We start from the raw sequence: 20,490 nt of genomic DNA on the forward strand, positions 1-20,490 counted from the left end.
GTGAGGATACTTATATGCGTAAAATAATTTATATAGGTGGCTAAGCTTGGGTTTAGGCACTAGACAAAGAGAAATCTTATAGCTCCTTTGTAATGGGCATTCGGCCTTAAATTGGGAAAAATAGGCTTTTAGGTGCTAAGAGGAGTAATGAGTGTTCTAAAGGCCTTTTGGGACTATCCTAAGACTAAGTGAATATATGGAATTTTGTGGGGATTTGTTGAACAAAGAACCACCCACTCATGACTTAATATGATTAAGTAAAAAGAAAATAAACAATAAAGTGTGTGTCTTGTATATTTACATGGCATTATATCATTTTATTGAGTTTTATGTTGAATTCCTTCTCTAGGTGTACCTAGGGACTGTGAACGTTTGGATTCTCGTGGAGTATGATAAGTAGCTTGTTCTTCAAGTAAGCAGATTGTAAAGCTCAAAGAGGTAAGCTCTATGTTTATGGGGTTCGCTCCTACTTTGTGTTCCGCCATAGTGTACGGACTGTGGTCAGGTTGTATGATATGTATGAGATACATGATATAGATGCATTCATATAGAGCTATATGATAATATGATATGTTTTGTTTTGATGTATTTACTTTGATATGTGTTAATATGATATGTTTTGTTATGATATGACTTCTGTAATATGATTTCTGTAACAATATCTGGCCATTGATTGTATAGTACCCGGATGTTCGCTTTGGGGTCCTCCCTCGGGACTGATGGTGTACGCCTCTGATATGTTCTGGTTCCGCTTTGGGGTCCTCCCTCGGGAACACGTGCGTTGATTTCCGCTTGGGGTCCTCCCTTGGGAATGACTGCGTACGCCTCTGATATGTTCTGGTTCCGCTTTGGGGTCCTCCCTCGGGAACACGTGCGTTGATTTCCGCTTGGGGTCCTCCCTTGGGAATGACTGCGTACGCCTCTGATATGTTCTGGTTCCGCTTGGGGTCCTCCCTTGGGAACACGTGCGTTGAGGTCCTTCCTTGGGAATATCCGCGTACGTTTCTGATAAGATATGTGTATATGTTTTGTTTAGTTATGATATTTGATTTTATGACATGTTTTATGGGATATGTATGATGATTTTGTAAATGATATTTGTTACGTACGTTGATTTCCGCTTGGGGTCATCCCTTGGGAACGATTGCGTACATCTTTGATATAACACGTTTTGTTCTGATGTGAGTATTGTGATGATTTTTGTAAAAGATATTTGTTACGTGTGTTGATTTTCGCTTGGGGTCATCCCTTGGGAATGACTGCGTTTGTCTTTGATAAGATATGTATATATGCTTTGTTCAGTTATGATAATTGCTTATATGATGTTTTGTATATTATGTATCTGACTGTCATGCAGGAAGTGAGCCCAGGGTATGGAGGGTTTTCCATAAACCTGGAGTTTACTAGAGATTCGTCTCTAACCCCGTTTGGGGATATGATTTCAGGAACACAGTTAATTGAAGAGCCTCATGGGACAAGGACACTAACCGTGGCTAGAGGTACTAGTATGAGGATGTGGAGTTCTGGGTGGTCGGATGCTACTATTTGTTTTAGACGTATTTTTGGAAAAGATGTATTGTTGCATAGTGTTCATATTCGATACATGTACATTTATGTATTCAGGCATGATGATATGACTATGTAGTATTCAGTTATGTTATGTATTGGATTGCATGCTATTAGATTTGTGGCACAGAGCCAAGTTCAGCATGCGCCCATAGATGGGTATCTGAGTATGTTTGCATGACTGGTACTTCTGGAAATATATATTGTTTAAACTGTCTATCAGGAACTCTTGAGTGTGGGATTGGAAAATCCCCAGTTGTCCGATTTACAGAGGTTACTCTGTCCGATTTTCGTCTCCGTAAAATAAGAATTAAATTAGAAGAAGTATGCAATGTGATATGTCATGTGAAAAAGGATTAAAGAAAAAGAAAAAGTTAGTTCGTATTTTCGTAAGTTAAGTCTTCCGCTGTTTCTGTTTGTATCATATGTATGTTAATTGAACCGGCTCGAGACGGGGATGTTACATTTATGGTATCAGAGCAGTTGCTCTAGGGAGTTACATGATATATAGCATAATATATTTGAAGTTGGAAGTTCTTGAGTGTTTTCTTGCAGTGCTGTATAATGCATGTGTGATCACTGAGTGTGAGCGTAGCTAACTCATTCCTTAGTGTAATATATGCAGAGATATGGTTCCTCCAAGGAGAACTCGTAGAACTTTTAATAATCATGATCCACCACCGGATCATGTTGTAGCGATTTTGGCTGCACTACAGCAGACTTGGACTGCAACTAGGCAGAAAGAGCTTGAATTAATAATGAAGCATTCGATTTGACTGTGATAAGGATGAAATTTCGAATTTTCGTCAGAGAAGGAAATTGAATTTACAATCGACTTGTTACCTGGCGTGGGGCCTATCTCTCTTGCCCCATACCGGATGTCACCTCTGGAATTATCTGAATTGAAGAAGCAGATCGAAGACTTGTCTAGTAAGAATTTTATCAGACAGAGTGTATCTCCGTGGAGAGTCCCGGTGATCTTTGTTAAGAAGAAGGACGAGTCTATAAGATTGTGTACAGATTACCGGCAGTGGAACAAGGTTACTGTCAAGAATAAGTATCCTTTGCCGCGTATAGACGATTTGTTGGATCAGTTGCGTGGTGCGACTATATTTTCTAAGATTGATCTTCGGTCCGGGTATCATCAAATCCGGATAAAGTCAGATGATGTTCCGAAGACAGCTTTCAGGTCCTGATATGGGCACTACGAGTACCTGGTTATTCCTTTTGGGCTTACGAATGCACCAGCCGTTTTTATGAGTTATATGAATCGGATCTTTAAAGCCTATCTGGATCAATTTGTGGTTGTCTTTATTGATGACATACTGATATATTCAAGGTGCAAAGAAGAGCATTCTGAGCATTTAAAGATTGTTTTGCAGATTCTGAAAGAGCATCAGTTGTATGCTAAACCGTTAAAGTGTGATTTCTGGCTTTCTGAGATACAATTTCTGGGCCATGTCATTTCATCTGAAGGAGTGGCAATGGACCCGAGTAAGATTGAAGCAGTGTTAGATTGGGAGCGTCCTAAAAATATTACAGAAATCAGGAGTTTTCTTGGTTTGACTGGGTATTACAGGTGTTTTATTGAGGGATTCTCACGGATGGTACTACCTTTGACACGGTTAACCCGTAAGGGGAACCCATTTGTGTGGACCCAAGAATGTGAAGTGAGTTTTCAGGAGTTAAAAAGGAAGTTGACTACAGCTCCGGTATTGATATTGCCGGATCCTACCAGTAAATTTGTGGTGTATTGTGATGCTTCTAAGTTTGGGTTAGGCTGTGTTTTAATGCAGTTTCGTCAGGTGGTTGCTTATGCTTCTCGGCAGTTAAAGCCGCATGAGAAGAACTATCCGACACACGATCTTAAGTTGGCAGCCGTAGTGTTCGCATTGAGAATCTGGCGACACTTTCTATACGGGGGCCGATTTCATTGTCTACAATGACCACAAAAGCTTGAAGTATCTGTTTGATCAGAAAGAGCTGAATATGAGGCAACGCCGATGGGTGGAATTCCTGAAGGATTATGATTTTGAATTGCAATATCACCCCGGTAAGGCTAATGTAGTAGCAGATGCTTTAAGCAGAAAGACGCTTGGTATGGCCAATTTGATGATTTCTGAGTATAATTTGATTGAGAAATTCAGGGATCTCTGCATTCCTGTGAATACCGAGGATAGTCTGCATTTATTGACTACTACGGTAGTCCAGAACTCATTAGTTGAGCGGATCAAAGAAGCTCAATTGCTTGATGAAGAGATTCAGTCCATGAAAGAACAGGACTTTGTGTCCACTGATAGGTTCGGTCTTAAATTTTACAAAGATCGGATCATTGTTCCGAAGGGTCAAATGGTAGATGAGGTATTGGCTGAGGGCCATATGGGTAAGTACATTATCCATCCTATTGCTACCAAGATGTATCAGGCCATGAAACCAAAATTTCTAGTGGTCTGGTATGAAGAAAGATATTGTTTAGTTTATGAATAAGTGTTTGATATGTTGTATATGTGCATTCATTCACGTTCATATAAATATTATATGATTTTTGATGTAATGATGATATATGTTATGAGAATCCTTGTCAGTGACCTTGGTATGTTGACTGCCTATGGCTTTGACCCTGGGAGTTATTTTCATACTACAGTTTGTGTTGATTGCCTATGGCTTGACCCTGGGAGTCACACTAGACATGTGAGACATGTCAGTTAGCTATTCTTGGGGAGAGCCCTTGAATAGTTAACCAGAGTATTAGTTATGATGTGATGCTTTGCATTTAGCATGTATCAAGGATATTCCTTGTGTAATTCATAGAGTGCAGTTTCCCTGGTCATTAAAATTTGTAAATTGTATTATCAGTGTAAGGACTGGTGTACAATGAAATTGTAAATTGTATTATCAGCAAGGACTGATGTACAATAAATTGTAAATTATATTATCAGTAGAAAGACTGATACATTGATGTTTTAGTGGAATTATATTTTCAGTAAGAAGATGGATGTAATAAGTAAGTCCATTATATGCTAAACAAGTCATGTTTAGACCAAAAATGATAAGTTTAGAAATTTTACGATTTTGCGTGCAAACAGTGCACAATTTGTAATTCACAGGGCACTTCGTTAAAAACAGTGCAGAAACCCAACTGTGAATTGTTATTACTGTTCCTTAGGGAATAAAAGTGAACTTAAATGAGCTCAGAGAAATAAAATGACGAATATAAATTTGAGAATGAGAAGCCCTATGGATTACTGCAGCCCTTGAATATTCTGGAATAGAAGTGGGTTAGTATTTCTATGGATTTTGTAGTAGCATTGCCGAGAACTTAGGCTGGTTTTGATTTTATGTGAGTTATGGTAGGCAGATTGATTAAGTATGCATATTTCATTCCAGTCAAGATGAGTTGCTCTATTGAGCAGTTGGCTCGATTATATGTAAAAGAGATTGAGAAACATAAACCCTTTGAATTTTATGAAGGGAATCATGTGTTTATTAGTTTGTCTTCGACTACAGGTTTAGGCGTGCTCTAGGTGTGAGGAAGTTAAGTCCTAGGTTCATAAGGCCCCACCAGATAATAAAGAGGGTCGGACCTGCGGCGTATCAGCTTGCCTTACCTCCACGTTTGTCTAATTTGCATGATGTTTTTCGCATCAGTCAACTTTGTAGAGATGTATCTGATGTGTCCCACATTGTTCAACACGACGATAATGAGGTAAAGTAAGATTTGAAGTTTGTTGTGGGACCACTGAAAGTTCTGGTTCGCGATGAGAAAGTATTGAGGAACATGGTTATTCTTATGGTTAAGATACAATGGGTTAAGATACAATGGGAAAGTTTGACTTCTGAGGATGCTACTTGAGAGCGAGAGTATGATATTCTCCAGCGTTATCCTGAGTTTGACGTCAGGTATGTGTTATGTTATATCTGTGATTTTGGGGGCAAAATCCTTAAAAGGTGGGGTGAATATAATGACCCTCACATTTATTATGGATTTAATATTGAAGGATAATTACAAAGAAAAAGAAATAAAGTCACTTTTGGTGAAAAATGAGTTAAAATGACAGTTAAGAGGTAAAAAATGCGGATAAATAAAGTTATCTAAAAGTGAAAGTAAAAATAGAAACGTGACTAGAAAAATATTCTAGTCTATTGGTTAAAGTTTGGTAATGAATGGAGGTGTGTAGATAGATGAGCTTATACCCGCTAGTATAATGAATTTATATAAGTGACTCAAGGGAGTCACTGTTCCCTTCTCTTTACGGACGCGAGACAGAGAGAACGAAGGAAAGAAAATGAAAATGGAGATTTTGATTAAAATTCTTCCAAAATTCATAACTTGAGCTAGAGACCTCCAAATCACTCCGTTCCAAAGCCAAACCTGTGAGAAATTTCGAGAGGAATCTATTGGTACCAGTATTTCTGAGTGGGGTTCACTGTAGAGAGAGATCTTCTCCCCCAAAGAATTCGAATTTCATGGAAAATATGGGTTTTGATGGAGCTTGAAGCCATGGGAGCTTGAAGCAAGCTTCTCCCTTCATTCTAGGTAAGTTCATGTTAAGAAATCTTTGTTTTCTTTGAGTTTTGAGAAAGATTGAATATAGGTTTTCATTTTAAAAATTTGGATTGATTGAGCATGTTAGAGCTTAATTCAGGTTTAGCTCATGTTGAGAAAAGTGTTTAGATGAGAATTTTAACGGTGAAAATGTATTTTGGAAAATTAAAAATACCGTATTTTTGAATAGTGTCGTATACGTGAATAGTAACGCATACATGAATAGTATTGTAGAGATGAACAGTGTCGTATATATCAATTAACGAATCTTGGATTAGAGGTGTGTGATAAGCTTGAATTTGATGGAGTAAAGCATTGAAATCATGAAGTTGGCATGATTTCCTTTATGTGCCTCTTAGCCATTTTCAAAGGAAGTATGTGCTATGAGTTACTGTTTTACAAAGCGAGCATACTTTTATGCGTGGAATGATATTCTAAGGTGTATGGACCTTCGCTTTGGTGAAATAAAAAAGAAAATAAGGTAGCTCCTTTGTATGGCCTTAAAATGAGTTTTGGCCATTTTCAAATGAGGTATATGTTCGGAGATATTGTTTCGCAAAGTGAGGATACTTATATGCGTAAAATAATTTATATAGGTGGCTAAGCTTGGGTTTAGGCACTAGACAAAGAGAAATCTTATAGCTCCTTTGTAATGGGCATTCGGCCTTAAATTGGGAAAAATAGGCTTTTAGGTGCTAAGAGGAGTAATGAGTGTTCTAAAGGCCTTTTGGGACTATCCTAAGACTAAGTGAATATATGGAATTTTGTGGGGATTTGTTGAACAAAGAACCACCCACTCATGACTTAATATGATTAAGTAAAAAGAAAATAAACAATAAAGTGTGTGTCTTGTATATTTACATGGCATTATATCATTTTATTGAGTTTTATGTTGAATTCCTTCTCTAGGTGTACCTAGGGACTGTGAACGTTTGGATTCTCGTGGAGTATGATAAGTAGCTTGTTCTTCAAGTAAGCAGATTGTAAAGCTCAAAGAGGTAAGCTCTATGTTTATGGGGTTCGCTCCTACTCTGTGTTCCGCCATAGTGTACGGACTGTGGTCAGGTTGTATGATATGTATGAGATACATGATATAGATGCATTCATATAGAGCTATATGATAATATGATATGTTTTGTTTTGATGTATTTACTTTGATATGTGTTAATATGATATGTTTTGTTATGATATGACTTCTGTAATATGATTTCTGTAACAATATCTGGCCATTGATTGTATAGTACCCGGATGTTCGCTTTGGGGTCCTCCCTCGGGACTGATGGTGTACGCCTCTGATATGTTCTGGTTCCGCTTTGGGGTCCTCCCTCGGGAACACGTGCGTTGATTTCCGCTTGGGGTCCTCCCTTGGGAATGACTGCGTACGCCTCTGATATGTTCTGGTTCCGCTTTGGGGTCCTCCCTCGGGAACACGTGCGTTGATTTCCGCTTGGGGTCCTCCCTTGGGAATGACTGCGTACGCCTCTGATATGTTCTGGTTCCGCTTGGGGTCCTCCCTTGGGAACACGTGCGTTGATTTCCGCTTGGGGTCCTTCCTTGGGAATATCCGCGTACGTTTCTGATAAGATATGTGTATATGTTTTGTTTAGTTATGATATTTGATTTTATGACATGTTTTATGGGATATGTATGATGATTTTGTAAATGATATTTGTTACGTACGTTGATTTCCGCTTGGGGTCATCCCTTGGGAACGATTGCGTACATCTTTGATATAACACGTTTTGTTCTGATGTGAGTATTGTGATGATTTTTGTAAAAGATATTTGTTACGTGTGTTGATTTTCGCTTGGGGTCATCCCTTGGGAATGACCGCGTTTGTCTTTGATAAGATATGTATATATGCTTTGTTCAGTTATGATAATTGCTTATATGATGTTTTGTATATTATGTATCTGACTGTCATGCAGGAAGTGAGCCCAGGGTATGGAGGGTTTTCCATAAACCTGGAGTTTACTAGAGATTCGTCTCTAACCCCGTTTGGGGATATGATTTCAGGAACACAGTTAATTGAAGAGCCTCATGGGACAAGGACACTAACCGTGGCTAGAGGTACTAGTATGAGGATGTGGAGTTCTGGGTGGTCGGATGCTACTATTTGTTTTAGACGTATTTTTGGAAAAGATGTATTGTTGCATAGTGTTCATATTCGATACATGTACATTTATGTATTCAGGCATGATGATATGACTATGTAGTATTCAGTTATGTTATGTATTGGATTGCATGCTATTAGATTTGTGGCACAGAGCCAAGTTCAGCATGCGCCCATAGATGGGTATCTGAGTATGTTTGCATGACTGGTACTTCTAGAAATATATATTGTTTAAATTGTCTATCAGGAACTCTTGAGTGTGGGATTGGAAAATCCCCAGTTGTCCGATTTACAGAGGTTACTCTGTCCGATTTTCGTCTCCGTAAAATAAGAATTAAATTAGAAGAAGTATGCAATGTGATATGTCATGTGAAAAAGGATTAAAGAAAAAGAAAAAGTTAGTTCGTATTTTCGTAAGTAAGTCTTCCGCTGTTTCTGTTTGTATCATATGTATGTTAATTGAACCGGCTCGAGACGGGGATGTTACAGGTAGCAGGGGTCTCCACCTCTCCCATTTGAACAACGCCCACCTCGGCAGCAACTTGATTGGTGACCTCCTTACCTCCCTCAACTTGATAATTCCCGACTTGAGTTACCGAGTCACCAGCAGGGTACTCCAGAGGAGGGGGGGACAATTTGACAATTGCCGATGTAAGCCTTCGGATGCAAGCCGGTAGAATTAAATTCCTAACCGGGATTAAGGACCTTAATTTGGTTCAAGGCAATGTTGAAGGACCCCACAACTAACTTCTCAAGCTCTCCCCGGTAAAACTGGGCATCATGCTCGGCTTCCTTCAGCTTTGCCTCAACACTTTCATGCTAATTTTAAAATCCTTCAACGATTGACAATTGCAAGCATGCAAGTACTGAAGTTTATTGTTATCCCTTTGAAGAATGGTGAAGTCCTCATTTACCTTTGCCAACTCGGCAACAGTTTCATCATGATCATTTTGGAGGATAGTTAAGTCCTCCTTTACCTTCACCAACTCGGCAATGATCTTAGCTCTCTCCTCTCGGGATGCATTTACCTCATTGAGAGTACGAACATAGTTGTTCTTCAAAGAGAGTAAGGGCCTCGCCATCATCGCCATCTTCATATAATTAAGCTCCATATTCTCTAACTCATTTACCTCAGAGGCAGTGAAGGGAGTGGAGTTGAAGAATTGCTCTGGAGGGCAAACAACATCGCGGAGATCACCAGTAATCCCGGATTGCCATAAGGCATGTTTGGCGAGTCCGGCGGTAGAGGAGGGAGCAGGAGTCCTGATCAAAGCTTGAGTAGAGGAAGGGATAATAGGGGTTCTCTTGGCCTTATCGCCAATGGAGATAGGATTGCCTTTATCAACTGGGGTCCCCTTGGCCTTATCAGCAGCAACAACAACAGGCTTCTTGACCTTGGAGTCAGGAGCCTTTCTCTTTTTTGTCGTCAAGTCGACAACGACATCTTTTTTACCTCGGCTAAGAGCAGCCAAAAAGCTGGGCTGTTCGTTTTGCTGACCATCCATGTCGGGAACTGCAAAACAAAAAAACATGAAACTGGGTTATAAAAACACAATATAGTAAATATAGGTGTCGCTGCTCAAACAAAGCCATACTTATTTCAGAATCAAGCTCTTCTTGAGACTTGAAAATAAAAGATGCAACACTGGCATGGCCACATGCTTGGTTATAGTCCCCAATGGCGAATATGGTGTCAACATCAGCAGAGCTCAACTCGATTTCCTTAAAACGATAACTCGAGAAGGCAAAATTATAGTGGTCAGGTGCCCAATACAAAGGAAACCTCCCTTCCACTTCTTCGGAATCAGAAGCATTGAGAAACCAAGCTTCTTTGCCGGGATGTACAGAAACCTAAAAGATTTTCTCTTTGAAGTTCTTAAAGGACTCTGAGTAGACGTGAAACAGCTTCCGGCCAGCAACACCCTGGAGAGTAACCCAACCTTTCCGTTCTGGTGGTTCACGGCCAGTTTGAGCTGTAATAGCTTGAAAAAAGAAGAAGAAAATAGAAACGGAAGGAGGTAAACCTAAATAGGCGCAAAAACGCTCAAAGGCCTTGACAAAACCCCAGCCGTTAGGGTGAAGTTAGGTGGGAGCTATGTGAAGATGATTCAAAATGCAAATCTAGAACTCGGTCAAGGGAAACTAATACCGAGTTGAGTAACCAGATCCCGGTAGAAAAAGAAGAAACAAGGCTCATCTGAATCCCTCCCAGAGCAAACCGGCTCGTCTGCACGTGGGGGAGCTATATCATAGTTTTCTAACTTCCCAATGGGAAGCCCAGACACATCGTCCGCACTCATCTCGAACGTAATGTTTAAGACTTCATAAGTTACCCAAGGAAACTGGGCTACTAAGGAGGCTGGAGGAGACTCAGAGTCAGATTCAGGAGAATGTGACTCCTCTACAATCTCTGGTGGAGATGACGCCATAAATAGCTAAAATAAGAAGAAGAACTTAATCAGAAGGACAGAATAGGCATACCTGAATCAAAAAAAGCTATTAGACGACGAGTCACTAGAGGATGAAGAAGTTGGTTTGTCCGAGATTGTGATCGGATCATCTGCCTCACCAGAAGCAGAGATAGACCCCAGAACATCTCTATGCCGAAAACTAGCCAAAGTAGACTCGGCTAAAGAGTCAAATCCTTTCTCAATGAGTTTAGAACTCAGAAAGGCACAAGAATAGCAAGGATCGGCTTTCTGGTTGTGGGAAGAATGTGGAAGACCCCGATTGATTGACAGAAGTTCAGGATCCAGGGTAGAAGAAACACTGGAAGGATTAGGACCGATTTCGGGAAAATATTGGGAAACACGTCTACTTGCAGAAAGACGACTCCTACCCAATCGGGAAGAACCGAGACCCCAGGTCTCACCTAGAGCTCGACTTGACAAATCGAATCGCTTTCTGGACCCACCACCACGATAACCACGAAGCGTGGCTTCGCGTTCTTCCTCTTCAGTTCTCGGGATCCCCCAGAACCAAAACCAAACCCCATGAGGGACCTTCTTTAGCAAATTGAATTCTTCCTCCTTCTTCCCCTCACGATGCAGAACTAAGGAAGAAGATTTTTCCCCTCTCATTATGGTAAAGATTGAAACAACACCAAATTCAAAATAACAAGGAGGAAAATGACAATGGAGGGTGATGCAGGCTAAAATGCCAAAAATTTAAAGAATATATATCACTCCAGAAGAGAAAAATATTGATGCAGCAAAGAAGAAAAAGCAATCAGCAAAATGATTTACCAGAATGACACATGAACAACAACAAATTCAAAACAGAAACAATGAATATTCAGGAATCAAACACCCAAATACAAACTACCGAAAAAGAGAATGAGAGATGTTCAAAGGTAGGGAAGAATACTTGAATAGAAGAAACGAACTTGCAAAGATGCAAAAATACACTTGCAAATGGCAGCACTCAAGAAACTTGCGCCAAGAAAAGTTTCTGCAGAATAACTAAGGTAAAAATGGAAGAAAGGAAAAGATGCATGCTTATATACCTAGAATGATAACTGCAACGGTTATGGATGGCAAAGGTCAAGGGCATTTAAGTCATTACACCCCAAAAGTAATGATCAGACGCCTAAAACGACATATTTAATAAATGTGCATGAAATGTGAAAATGGCACAAGACGGCTGCAGCACGCTAACAAATGCGACAAGCACCACGTGTCAAACGAAATGATCACCGACAAGAAAGTCGGCATTGAAAAGTAGAAACCCACAACCGGGATCCATGCAATGGACACCCAGGCGAAGTGATGCCAAACTGAGTCTCAGGAATGATGTGCTTGGGGCCAACTCGCCAGTTGGATCCCAACATCTCAAGCTCATTCCTAACTCGGCACAAGGAATGTGAACGGTATCTCACAGGGTTCATGCTTAACCCGCCAAGATAAGGGGCAATGAAGTCCCCGGTTGAAAAAGTCAAAGCCCAGAGCATATGCGTAAAGAGTTCATGAGAACTCGGATGTTTTCAATAGAAACTCGAATCGATGCACAAACGAGTTCACCTCGATAACTCGGACACTCATGTAGCTTGGTTGAGGGGTAACTGTTATGGACCCATATAAGGGGCCCATTGACTGACAGTCCTAGTAAGGGGTGATATAAGATTTAAATCGAGCATAACAATGGGAAGATATCCATCAAGGATGCTAATCCTAATACGACAGCTTGGCAAACGGGCCTGGACCCTCTTCAGAGGCACTAAAGGTCCATAATCTACTACCCACAGGTAAATCCTATAAATAAGATAAAACCTACAGGTACCTTACGCTCTCTCCCTTACTGTTATGTTGTCACTGTGCCCACATACACACCTCCCCTTTGACAAAGCCGTTATCGTATTCTTGTGCACAGTAATCTGCTTGACTCGAGGGTATCTCTTTTATAGATATCCTGGAGAGGGCACTAGATTCAAGATCAACATACTAGTCCATTGGGCTAGACATCTCTGTTTCCAAGACAGAACAACTACAAAATTATCAATGATTAAGATTTGGTTGTAAGATTAAGCGAAAAAATTTATAAATATAATATTCTTTGTTTTAATAAATATTATTAATATTTTAGCATATTCAAACTGAAACATTTGGGAAGGAATGTTAGGAACGAAGAAAGCCACCTGCAATCTAAAACGTTCTAACTAGATCTAAGAATAAAATGCCAAAGACAATAGGCAATGATATCTTACTAACAATTGTCTCTTCCGTCGCAGCAATCGTTTTACATGCAATATTTTAACCAACCAACTTCGTAATTATTGACCTTTCCAAGACTCCATCGTTATTTAAAACCAGAATCCTAATCAGGAATTAAAAACAACATCCCATTACATTTTTACACTAAAGAGGTGATTATTAAAGTAGAGCCTGAATAGTAATTGAAACAAATAGTTTGACCACCCTGTTAGATGGTTTAATTATCATCATTTGGTCATGTGTAACTATGTTCGTACCTAACAAGAAAAAAATAGAGTGAATCTCACTCTATGTGTGAAATTTATTTTTTATATTATTCATTAGTTCATTAATTATTTGCTTAGCTGATTTGAACCGGATAAGATCATATAAGTAACAAAGCTTTTCCTAGTAAATATTAACACAACTGCATTTTCAATGATTCAAACTCAAAATTATTGGTTAAACTAGATCAATTCCTCACTAATTAATTCAGATGATTCGTGGTGTGAAATTTATTATTTGAGACCCATCTTCTTGATAAAATTCTGAATTTTATAATGTTAAAAAATGTGTGTTACTTCAGGGCCACAATATCACTAGCCTAAACTTTCCCGTATTTAATTCCTCCTATGTTGAAACATAAGCCATGGTTTCTTCTTTTCTCAATTTTAACACAAGACTTTGGGATTGTTAGCAAGAAAGGAACAAAAAAAGCTAAGTGTGAAATAAACACAATCATGAACCACTTTTCCAACCAAAACCTAATCCATGAATGAAAATAAACACACGAATGTGAAGAAGAGATTGTCGGCGGTGCATGTTCTAGCAACGTCACATGCCCACTTCATCCACCGTCCACGTGGCATACCCTGCACCGCTCAAACCAGCCCAGTCTAAAAACGCCACCACCTCTCTCACCTTCACTAGTACTTCCAGACTTCAAAAATTGCCCCCCATTTTCACTTTATTTACAATCATTGCCATTGCCATCATTAACGGCTGAAATTCAGCATTACATGACTCAATTTAACAATGTCATCGATCCAGGAGCCATGTCTTTGACGGTCATGGTTTCACCTTTAACTATAACTGCCCGTACCTAATCATTTTCCCTTTACGAAAAGCACACAAGAAATACAAACTTTCCACTTTACAGCGCGGGTCATTATGCGATTCGGTGCTTGAGAATTGAGATATGGTTTATGTTGTACCTTAAAAATGCCTCATTTTCATCAAATTTACATTTATTTGAGATTATAGAGTTAAGTACCTTTTTAGTCGAAGAAAGTATCTTTGATGCAGTTCAAATATTATTTATTATAAAATAAATAATTAATGAATTTTAAATAATTCATCACTGATATAGAAACAAAAAAATAATGATGACAGTAGACTCAATAAGATTTATTAAAATTATCTATAATATGAATTAAGAAAAAAGTATGTATCATTTTAAATGAAAGAAAAAAATAGATCATGAGAGAGTAGGAAATTTTTTTAAATGTGTGGATTCCATTTCTTTATAAGAGTAGAAGGACTTATTTCCAAAAAAGAGAGTAGAAGGACTATATCATTTAAAATAACACATCTTTTATCCATAAATTAATTGGTACCAGAATTTTTTATTATAATTAAGGGCAAGTATTTTTTCTATTATAGGATAAAAAATTATGTCGAGACTCCCACAACCTCAAAAGTACATCATTTTAAAGGTTAAGAAAATTAATAAAGGATATTTCAGAAAAAAAATTGTTATTATCAAAATACTTTTCATTAGTTATCTCAACCTTCAAAACGAAGTAATTTTTAAAGTTGTTAAAAATAACTTCATTTATATGTGACAGAAAAAATAATAAATCCTATATATAATCAGTAGTCTTGAGTTGAAATTCTGAATATATAATTATGTTAGAAAGTAGGTAGGAAAAATTTTGTTAACCTTATATTATGTCGGACTTGAATTGGATTAATCAAAAAATTAATTAATCAATGAATTTTTTAAAAAAAATTAAGATCTATTATAAAAGTTAACCATCAATAAATACTTAATAATAATTTTTATCAATAATATAACACCATTAAAATTTTTCGTGAACGGTATATTTGATTGACTTTAAAGTTTAAACATTTGTTATATAATTATCAAACAATAAATATTTAACCTTGTAAATGATATGGAAAATATCGATTTGCCAAGTTATACGGTTGATAAATTTATTATGGGGTTTTATAATTCTTATTTAACATGAGAATTCAAATTTTCCTACACACACTTCGATTTCCGTGCTGACATGGGTCCTACATATAATTTTTTCTAACACATGGGTTCCACATGCTTTTTATCTCTACAACATGAGAATTCTCATTTAACATGAGAAAATCAAACCCTTTATTATGATATATAATATTATTTAGTTTACATCTATTGACAGTGTAATTTTTTATTTATGTTTAATAATATATTATTACATCATTTATTGAGTTTAATTATTTTAAATATATAAGTTTACATTTATTCAAAAATATATCAACACATGATTTAATATATTTATAGTTTTAAACTAATAATACATTACAAAATTTCTTATTATTAAACTAACTTCAAATTGACGTTTTTATAATTTATCAAGTATATGGCAGAAAAATCTTTTTGTATTTAGTAGTCTTGAATATATTTCTGAAACCATCCGCTGAAAAATAATAAATATGAAAATGTATATTGGTAATTTTTTTAAGATTTCCTGACCAATTAAATGTAAAATAAATGTCTCATTCAATTGAGATTTTTCACGTGATAATTTTGATTTATTCTATATTTTTTTTGATAAGCGATTTATTCTATATTTATTCATGTTATTTATTTCTAAAGTTAGGTTTATTTTATTCTGTATTTGTTTGTTTCTTAATTTATATTGATTAGATTTATAATTCAATTAATTTAAAAATATTCTATTCCCTTATTTAGATTATTCTAATTTTAATTGACACGCCAACACACTTGAATTTATTATCCATCTTCTTTACAAAATTTTTAAAAAAAATTACAGAGAAATACCAAAGCTTTGTTTTTCCTACAGTAAATTGTTTCAACACTGAATAACATAATCAAATTTTGTTATCCAAGTGTAAAGTGTTGCAACACTTAATAAAATATAAATAAATAAATTTTAAAAAATAAATTTAAAATTTAATATTAAATTAATAATGACCTATATTAATTTTGAAAACAATAAATTAAGAGATTAAATAACTTTCTAAACAGGATACCAAAAAAAAATTAACTTTCTAAACAATATAATTTAATTACCGTGAGAATGACAAGTTTAACCACTTCGCGTAGGTCCTGTTAAGAGGATTGATCCCTCCCCAAATAAGTGGATTTGATCTTTTCTCACTCATTGCCAGGAGAACGTTTGGGGCCTAATCAACGGCTGCTAGGCCAACTCACGTTGGGTTAGCGCTGCACCAATTGTTTGTGAATATAAATTAGGGACTAATAACCTCCAAGGGTAGCTTAGTTAGTAGCTGAGCTTCTAAGGGATTGCTTGGTGCAGGGATCAAACTCTGCCTCAAGCAGTTTCTTGGAAAATCTTTGGGGGCCAGAGGATAAGCCAGAAATCTTCGGTTTGGGGATTAGTCTCGTCCTTTTTCCGGTTGCGAAGCTTAGTGCACTCACTGTTACAACGAGGGGCTAGCCCAAACGGGCCGTACCCTGAGGGCATGGTGCCCGGAGAAGGTTGAATGGGGATACCTCCTGGCAATGTACCAAAAAAATAAAAATAAAATTAGGGACTAATATTCTTTTATGTCAGAGAAAGTAATTTTACTTTCTATATATATATATATATATATATATATATATATATATATATATATATAAATATAAATATGTGTAGTTTATATCTTTTTCTTTTTCTTTTCTTCATAGGTTCCTACATATATCCTATATATATTTTTGTATGTAAGAGATAAACTTGTTTTTTTAACATGAAAAATATTAATCTCTATAAATTATCAATCAATTAATTAATAAAATTAAAAAAAACAAGTATCTAATTAATTAATTTTATTCTTTCTCCAAGTAAACAAGAAAGAGATGCTGCAGTAACTGAAACAGTGACCAAAGTGCACCAACTTTTTTACCTAAATGCCACGCGAACAGTCTTATTTCTCAATATGCCACGGGGCAAGTTCGTTACCCGATGTAGCGAACTCGATTTGCTAACGTGTCACGTTTCTAATGGACATCAAGTTCACTATACGAGGTAGCGAACTTGGTTTACGGCATATAGCAACCTTCAAACTTTTTTTTTTACTTTGGTACTTGTTATACACTAGAAATGTGACATGTCAGCAAATCGAGTTCGCTACACCGGATAGCGAACTTGTCTCGTGACGGGTTAGGAAATAAAACTATTCACGTGATATTTAGATAAAAAATTAGTGAACAGTAACACTTTAGTCATTGTTCCGCATTAAGTTGACATACTCCAAACAACTTTCATTCTTTTTCCTCAAAATCCCAAATGTTTTAGTATGTGCCCGTCTCGGTCAGATTCCCCTCGAAGAAGTGGTAACCAATAAGTAGGTCCTTAAATAGGTCATCTTAGATTTGATTTAAATAAGTTAGGTCTATATGAAATATTTTAGGGCATAATTTTGTTTATTAATTTTATATAGGCATAAATTATAAGTTTGATTTGACTTATATCAAAAATTAAAAATCTTAATCTAAGTCTGTTAACATGTTTAAACTTATTAAATATTTAATAATTAAAATAATATTATTTATTATTCAACATCATTAAAATAATAATTTTATTTATTTTTTAAAATAAATAATATTATATAAATTGGCCTATAAATCCGATATATATAAAAAATATTTATGACCTATATTTTAAATAATTTTTTTAAAAATATGAAAATATTTTATTTGACTATACAAAATAAGTTAAAGGATTTTATAAGAGTTATGTTGTAGGAAAAATGATTGTGTAATGTTATAGAGATTCGTTTTGCGTGCCGTAATTTTTCTTTTTTTTTTCTTTAAAAAATATGAGTCCCACAAAATATTGTGTGTGTAGAAAAATTTATTGTGTAATGTTAAATAACAAATGTAAATCCCTAAGTTAAATCTAATCTAATATAAATTACCTCATAAGCTCCTCCTAATCTAATCTATTTAGACCGCTATTAATAATATTTATCTTACCCACATTTATAATACTCAATGCCACTATTTACGCCAATGAACATATCAATTTTCAACAGTGGCTTAAACCGTAATAATCTCTAAATCCAAGCCCTATTTTTGTGAACGCACTTATTAGTACCCTCCTTTGTCTTTCTTTTCTTTCTTCCCTCTTCACTGTACTTCACTACTTCTTCGTATTTGTCGGAGGCAGATCTCTCTCTTCCGAAGCTTCCAGAATGCCGGCGACTGTGGCGGCCCTCGCGGCGGTGCTTCTCCTCTTTACAGCCGCCACAACCCACGCGCACAACATCACGCGCATTCTCAACAAGTACCCTGAGTTCTCCACCTTCAACCATTACCTAACTCTAACACACCTGGCGCCGGAGATCAACCGCCGCACAACCATCACCGTCTGCGCCGTCAACAATGCCGCCATGAACGACCTCCTCGGAAAGCATCCTTCCATCTACACAATAAAAAACGTCCTCTCCCTCCACGTCCTCCTCGACTACTTCGGAGCCAGGAAGCTGCACCAGATCACCAACGGCACCGCACTCGCCGCCACAATGTACCAGGCCACCGGCACCGCCCCGGGATCCTCCGGATTCGTCAACATAACCGACCTTCGCGGCGGAAAAGTCGGATTCGGCGCAGAGAACAACGACGGAACGCTCTCAGCGTCGTTTGTTAAATCCGTTGAGGAGATTCCATACAACATTTCAGTTATCCAGATCAGCAATCTCCTACCCTCGGCCGCAGCGGAAGCTCCTACACCCGCACCCAGCCAACAAAACCTCACCGCCATTATGTCCAAACACGGTTGCAAAGTCTTCGCCGACACGCTCTCCGCCACCGCTGACGCTCTTTCAACCTTCACGGACTCCCTCGCCGGCGGATTAACCGTGTTCTGCCCCATGGACGATGCCTTCAAGGCTTTCCTGCCTAAGTACAAGAACCTCACCGCCGCCGGTAAGGCCTCGCTCCTCGAGTTTCACGGCGTTCCGGTGTACCTGTCCCTTGACCTGCTCAAATCCAACAACGGACCTGAGAACACTCTCGCCACTGACGGCGCCAACAAGTTTGACTTCACTGTTCAGAACGACGGCGAGCAGGTCACGCTCAAGACCAAGGCCACCACTGCCAAGATCACTGACACGCTCATTGATGAACAGCCTCTCGCGATCTTCGCCATTGATAAGGTTCTGCTTCCCAGGGAGTTGTTCAAGGCCGAGGCTCCATCTCCGTCGCCAGCCCCGGCGCCGGAGCCCGCCGCAGCCGACGCTCCCGCCGCACCGAAGAAGAGCAAGAAGAAGAAGGGAGCGAATGCGCCGGCAGATTCAAGTTCCGACGCTCCTGCTGATTCCCCGGATGATGCTGCAGATCAGAACGCAGATGATAGTAGCGGCGCCGTTAGGTTTGACGGCGCCAGGTATTTTAACGTTATATTGGTTTTGGCTTTGGGTTTTGGTTTTCCACTTCTGTGAGTTCTGGAACACAAATGCTGGTTTTAATTTATTTTTTTAAAACATTTTTAGCTTTTTTTGTTCAGTTAGGAAATAAAGATAATTGGAAGTGTGTATTTTTATTTGATTTAATATTCTATTGGAGATAATGCTGTGATTTTGGTGGTGAGAGAGAGGGAAAGTTGTTGAACGGTTCTGATGTGAATGTAAACATTTGTTTACTTTTCTTGAATTGTCTTTCGTAGTAATGTAGCTGTTTATTAGTGTGAACTTCGAAGCTGAAAACAACTTGAGTTTGTGTTGTTCTTTTTTTCCTGCAATTATTGCTCACTTTGTTATGGTTAAGCGCTTTTAGGCTGCTTTGTGATTATGATAGGAAAGTCATGCGGTTTGACTAAATTTGGGGGCTTAAAAATTGCTTTGTAGTTGCAAAGTTGGGATCAATGGGTTCTGTTCTTTTTTATGTTGTGGACAAGGACATTGAGTGAATTCTTTCACCCCGTCCCTGTTTTGTCTTGATCATTGTTTGGTGGGTGCAGCTTTTAATCCTGTTGTGTTCGGCTTAAAGATCAATGTTCTTCCATTTTCCAATTTTTTCAGTGTATTTATTTATTTATTCTTTTGGTAGAGTTTTCAATGTAATTTTACATCAGTGCGTTTGGCGCTTGGTTGTTTTTTTACCGTTATTTACTCGGTTCAATGATATCACTCAACATCAAATTAAGCTAGAATATATAAAGCCAAAGCGGAAATTGAATGTTATATTTCAGTTTTATTAAACTTTCTTTTATGTTCAGAACAGATGACGAACAAAACGATTCAGCAGATAGTTTCTAAGTTAACTTGTTAACTAGGATGCTTCCATTACTGTTATTTTATGTCATTTAATAAAATTCGTTATTGATTATTTTTAT

General features: G+C 37.5%; 1 protein-coding gene and 1 long non-coding RNA gene across 3 annotated transcripts; both read left to right on the plus strand.

Annotated features, from left to right (window-relative positions):
- The first annotated feature begins 5,830 nt into the window (after positions 1–5,830).
- LOC133309304 (uncharacterized) lies at positions 5,831–8,377 on the plus strand. The gene is made up of 3 exons (XR_009751299.1): positions 5,831–6,103; positions 7,022–7,110; positions 8,129–8,377. It is a non-coding gene; the product is annotated as an uncharacterized LOC133309304 (long non-coding RNA).
- Positions 8,378–18,325: 9,948 nt separating this feature from the next.
- On the plus strand, positions 18,326–19,810 carry LOC133309292 (fasciclin-like arabinogalactan protein 1). Of its 2 annotated transcripts, XM_061510062.1 has the most exons (2): positions 18,326–19,369; positions 19,412–19,810. In XM_061510062.1, exons 1-2 carry the CDS (start codon positions 18,350–18,352, stop codon positions 19,595–19,597), a joined length of 1,206 nt encoding a protein of 401 aa, XP_061366046.1. In that variant the 5' UTR covers positions 18,326–18,349; the 3' UTR covers positions 19,598–19,810. The 2 variants fall into 2 exon arrangements, with proteins under 2 accessions (XP_061366046.1, XP_061366041.1); XM_061510057.1 differs by having other exon boundaries at positions 18,326–19,808.
- The last annotated feature ends 680 nt before the right edge of the window (positions 19,811–20,490 follow it).

The sequence above is a fragment of the Gastrolobium bilobum genome, unplaced genomic scaffold (assembly GCF_033153095.1).
Source record: "Gastrolobium bilobum isolate Gb01-03AN ecotype WA unplaced genomic scaffold, APGP_CSIRO_Gbil_v1 utg3577, whole genome shotgun sequence".
In the NCBI taxonomy this organism is placed as follows: Eukaryota; Viridiplantae; Streptophyta; class Magnoliopsida; order Fabales; family Fabaceae; genus Gastrolobium; species Gastrolobium bilobum.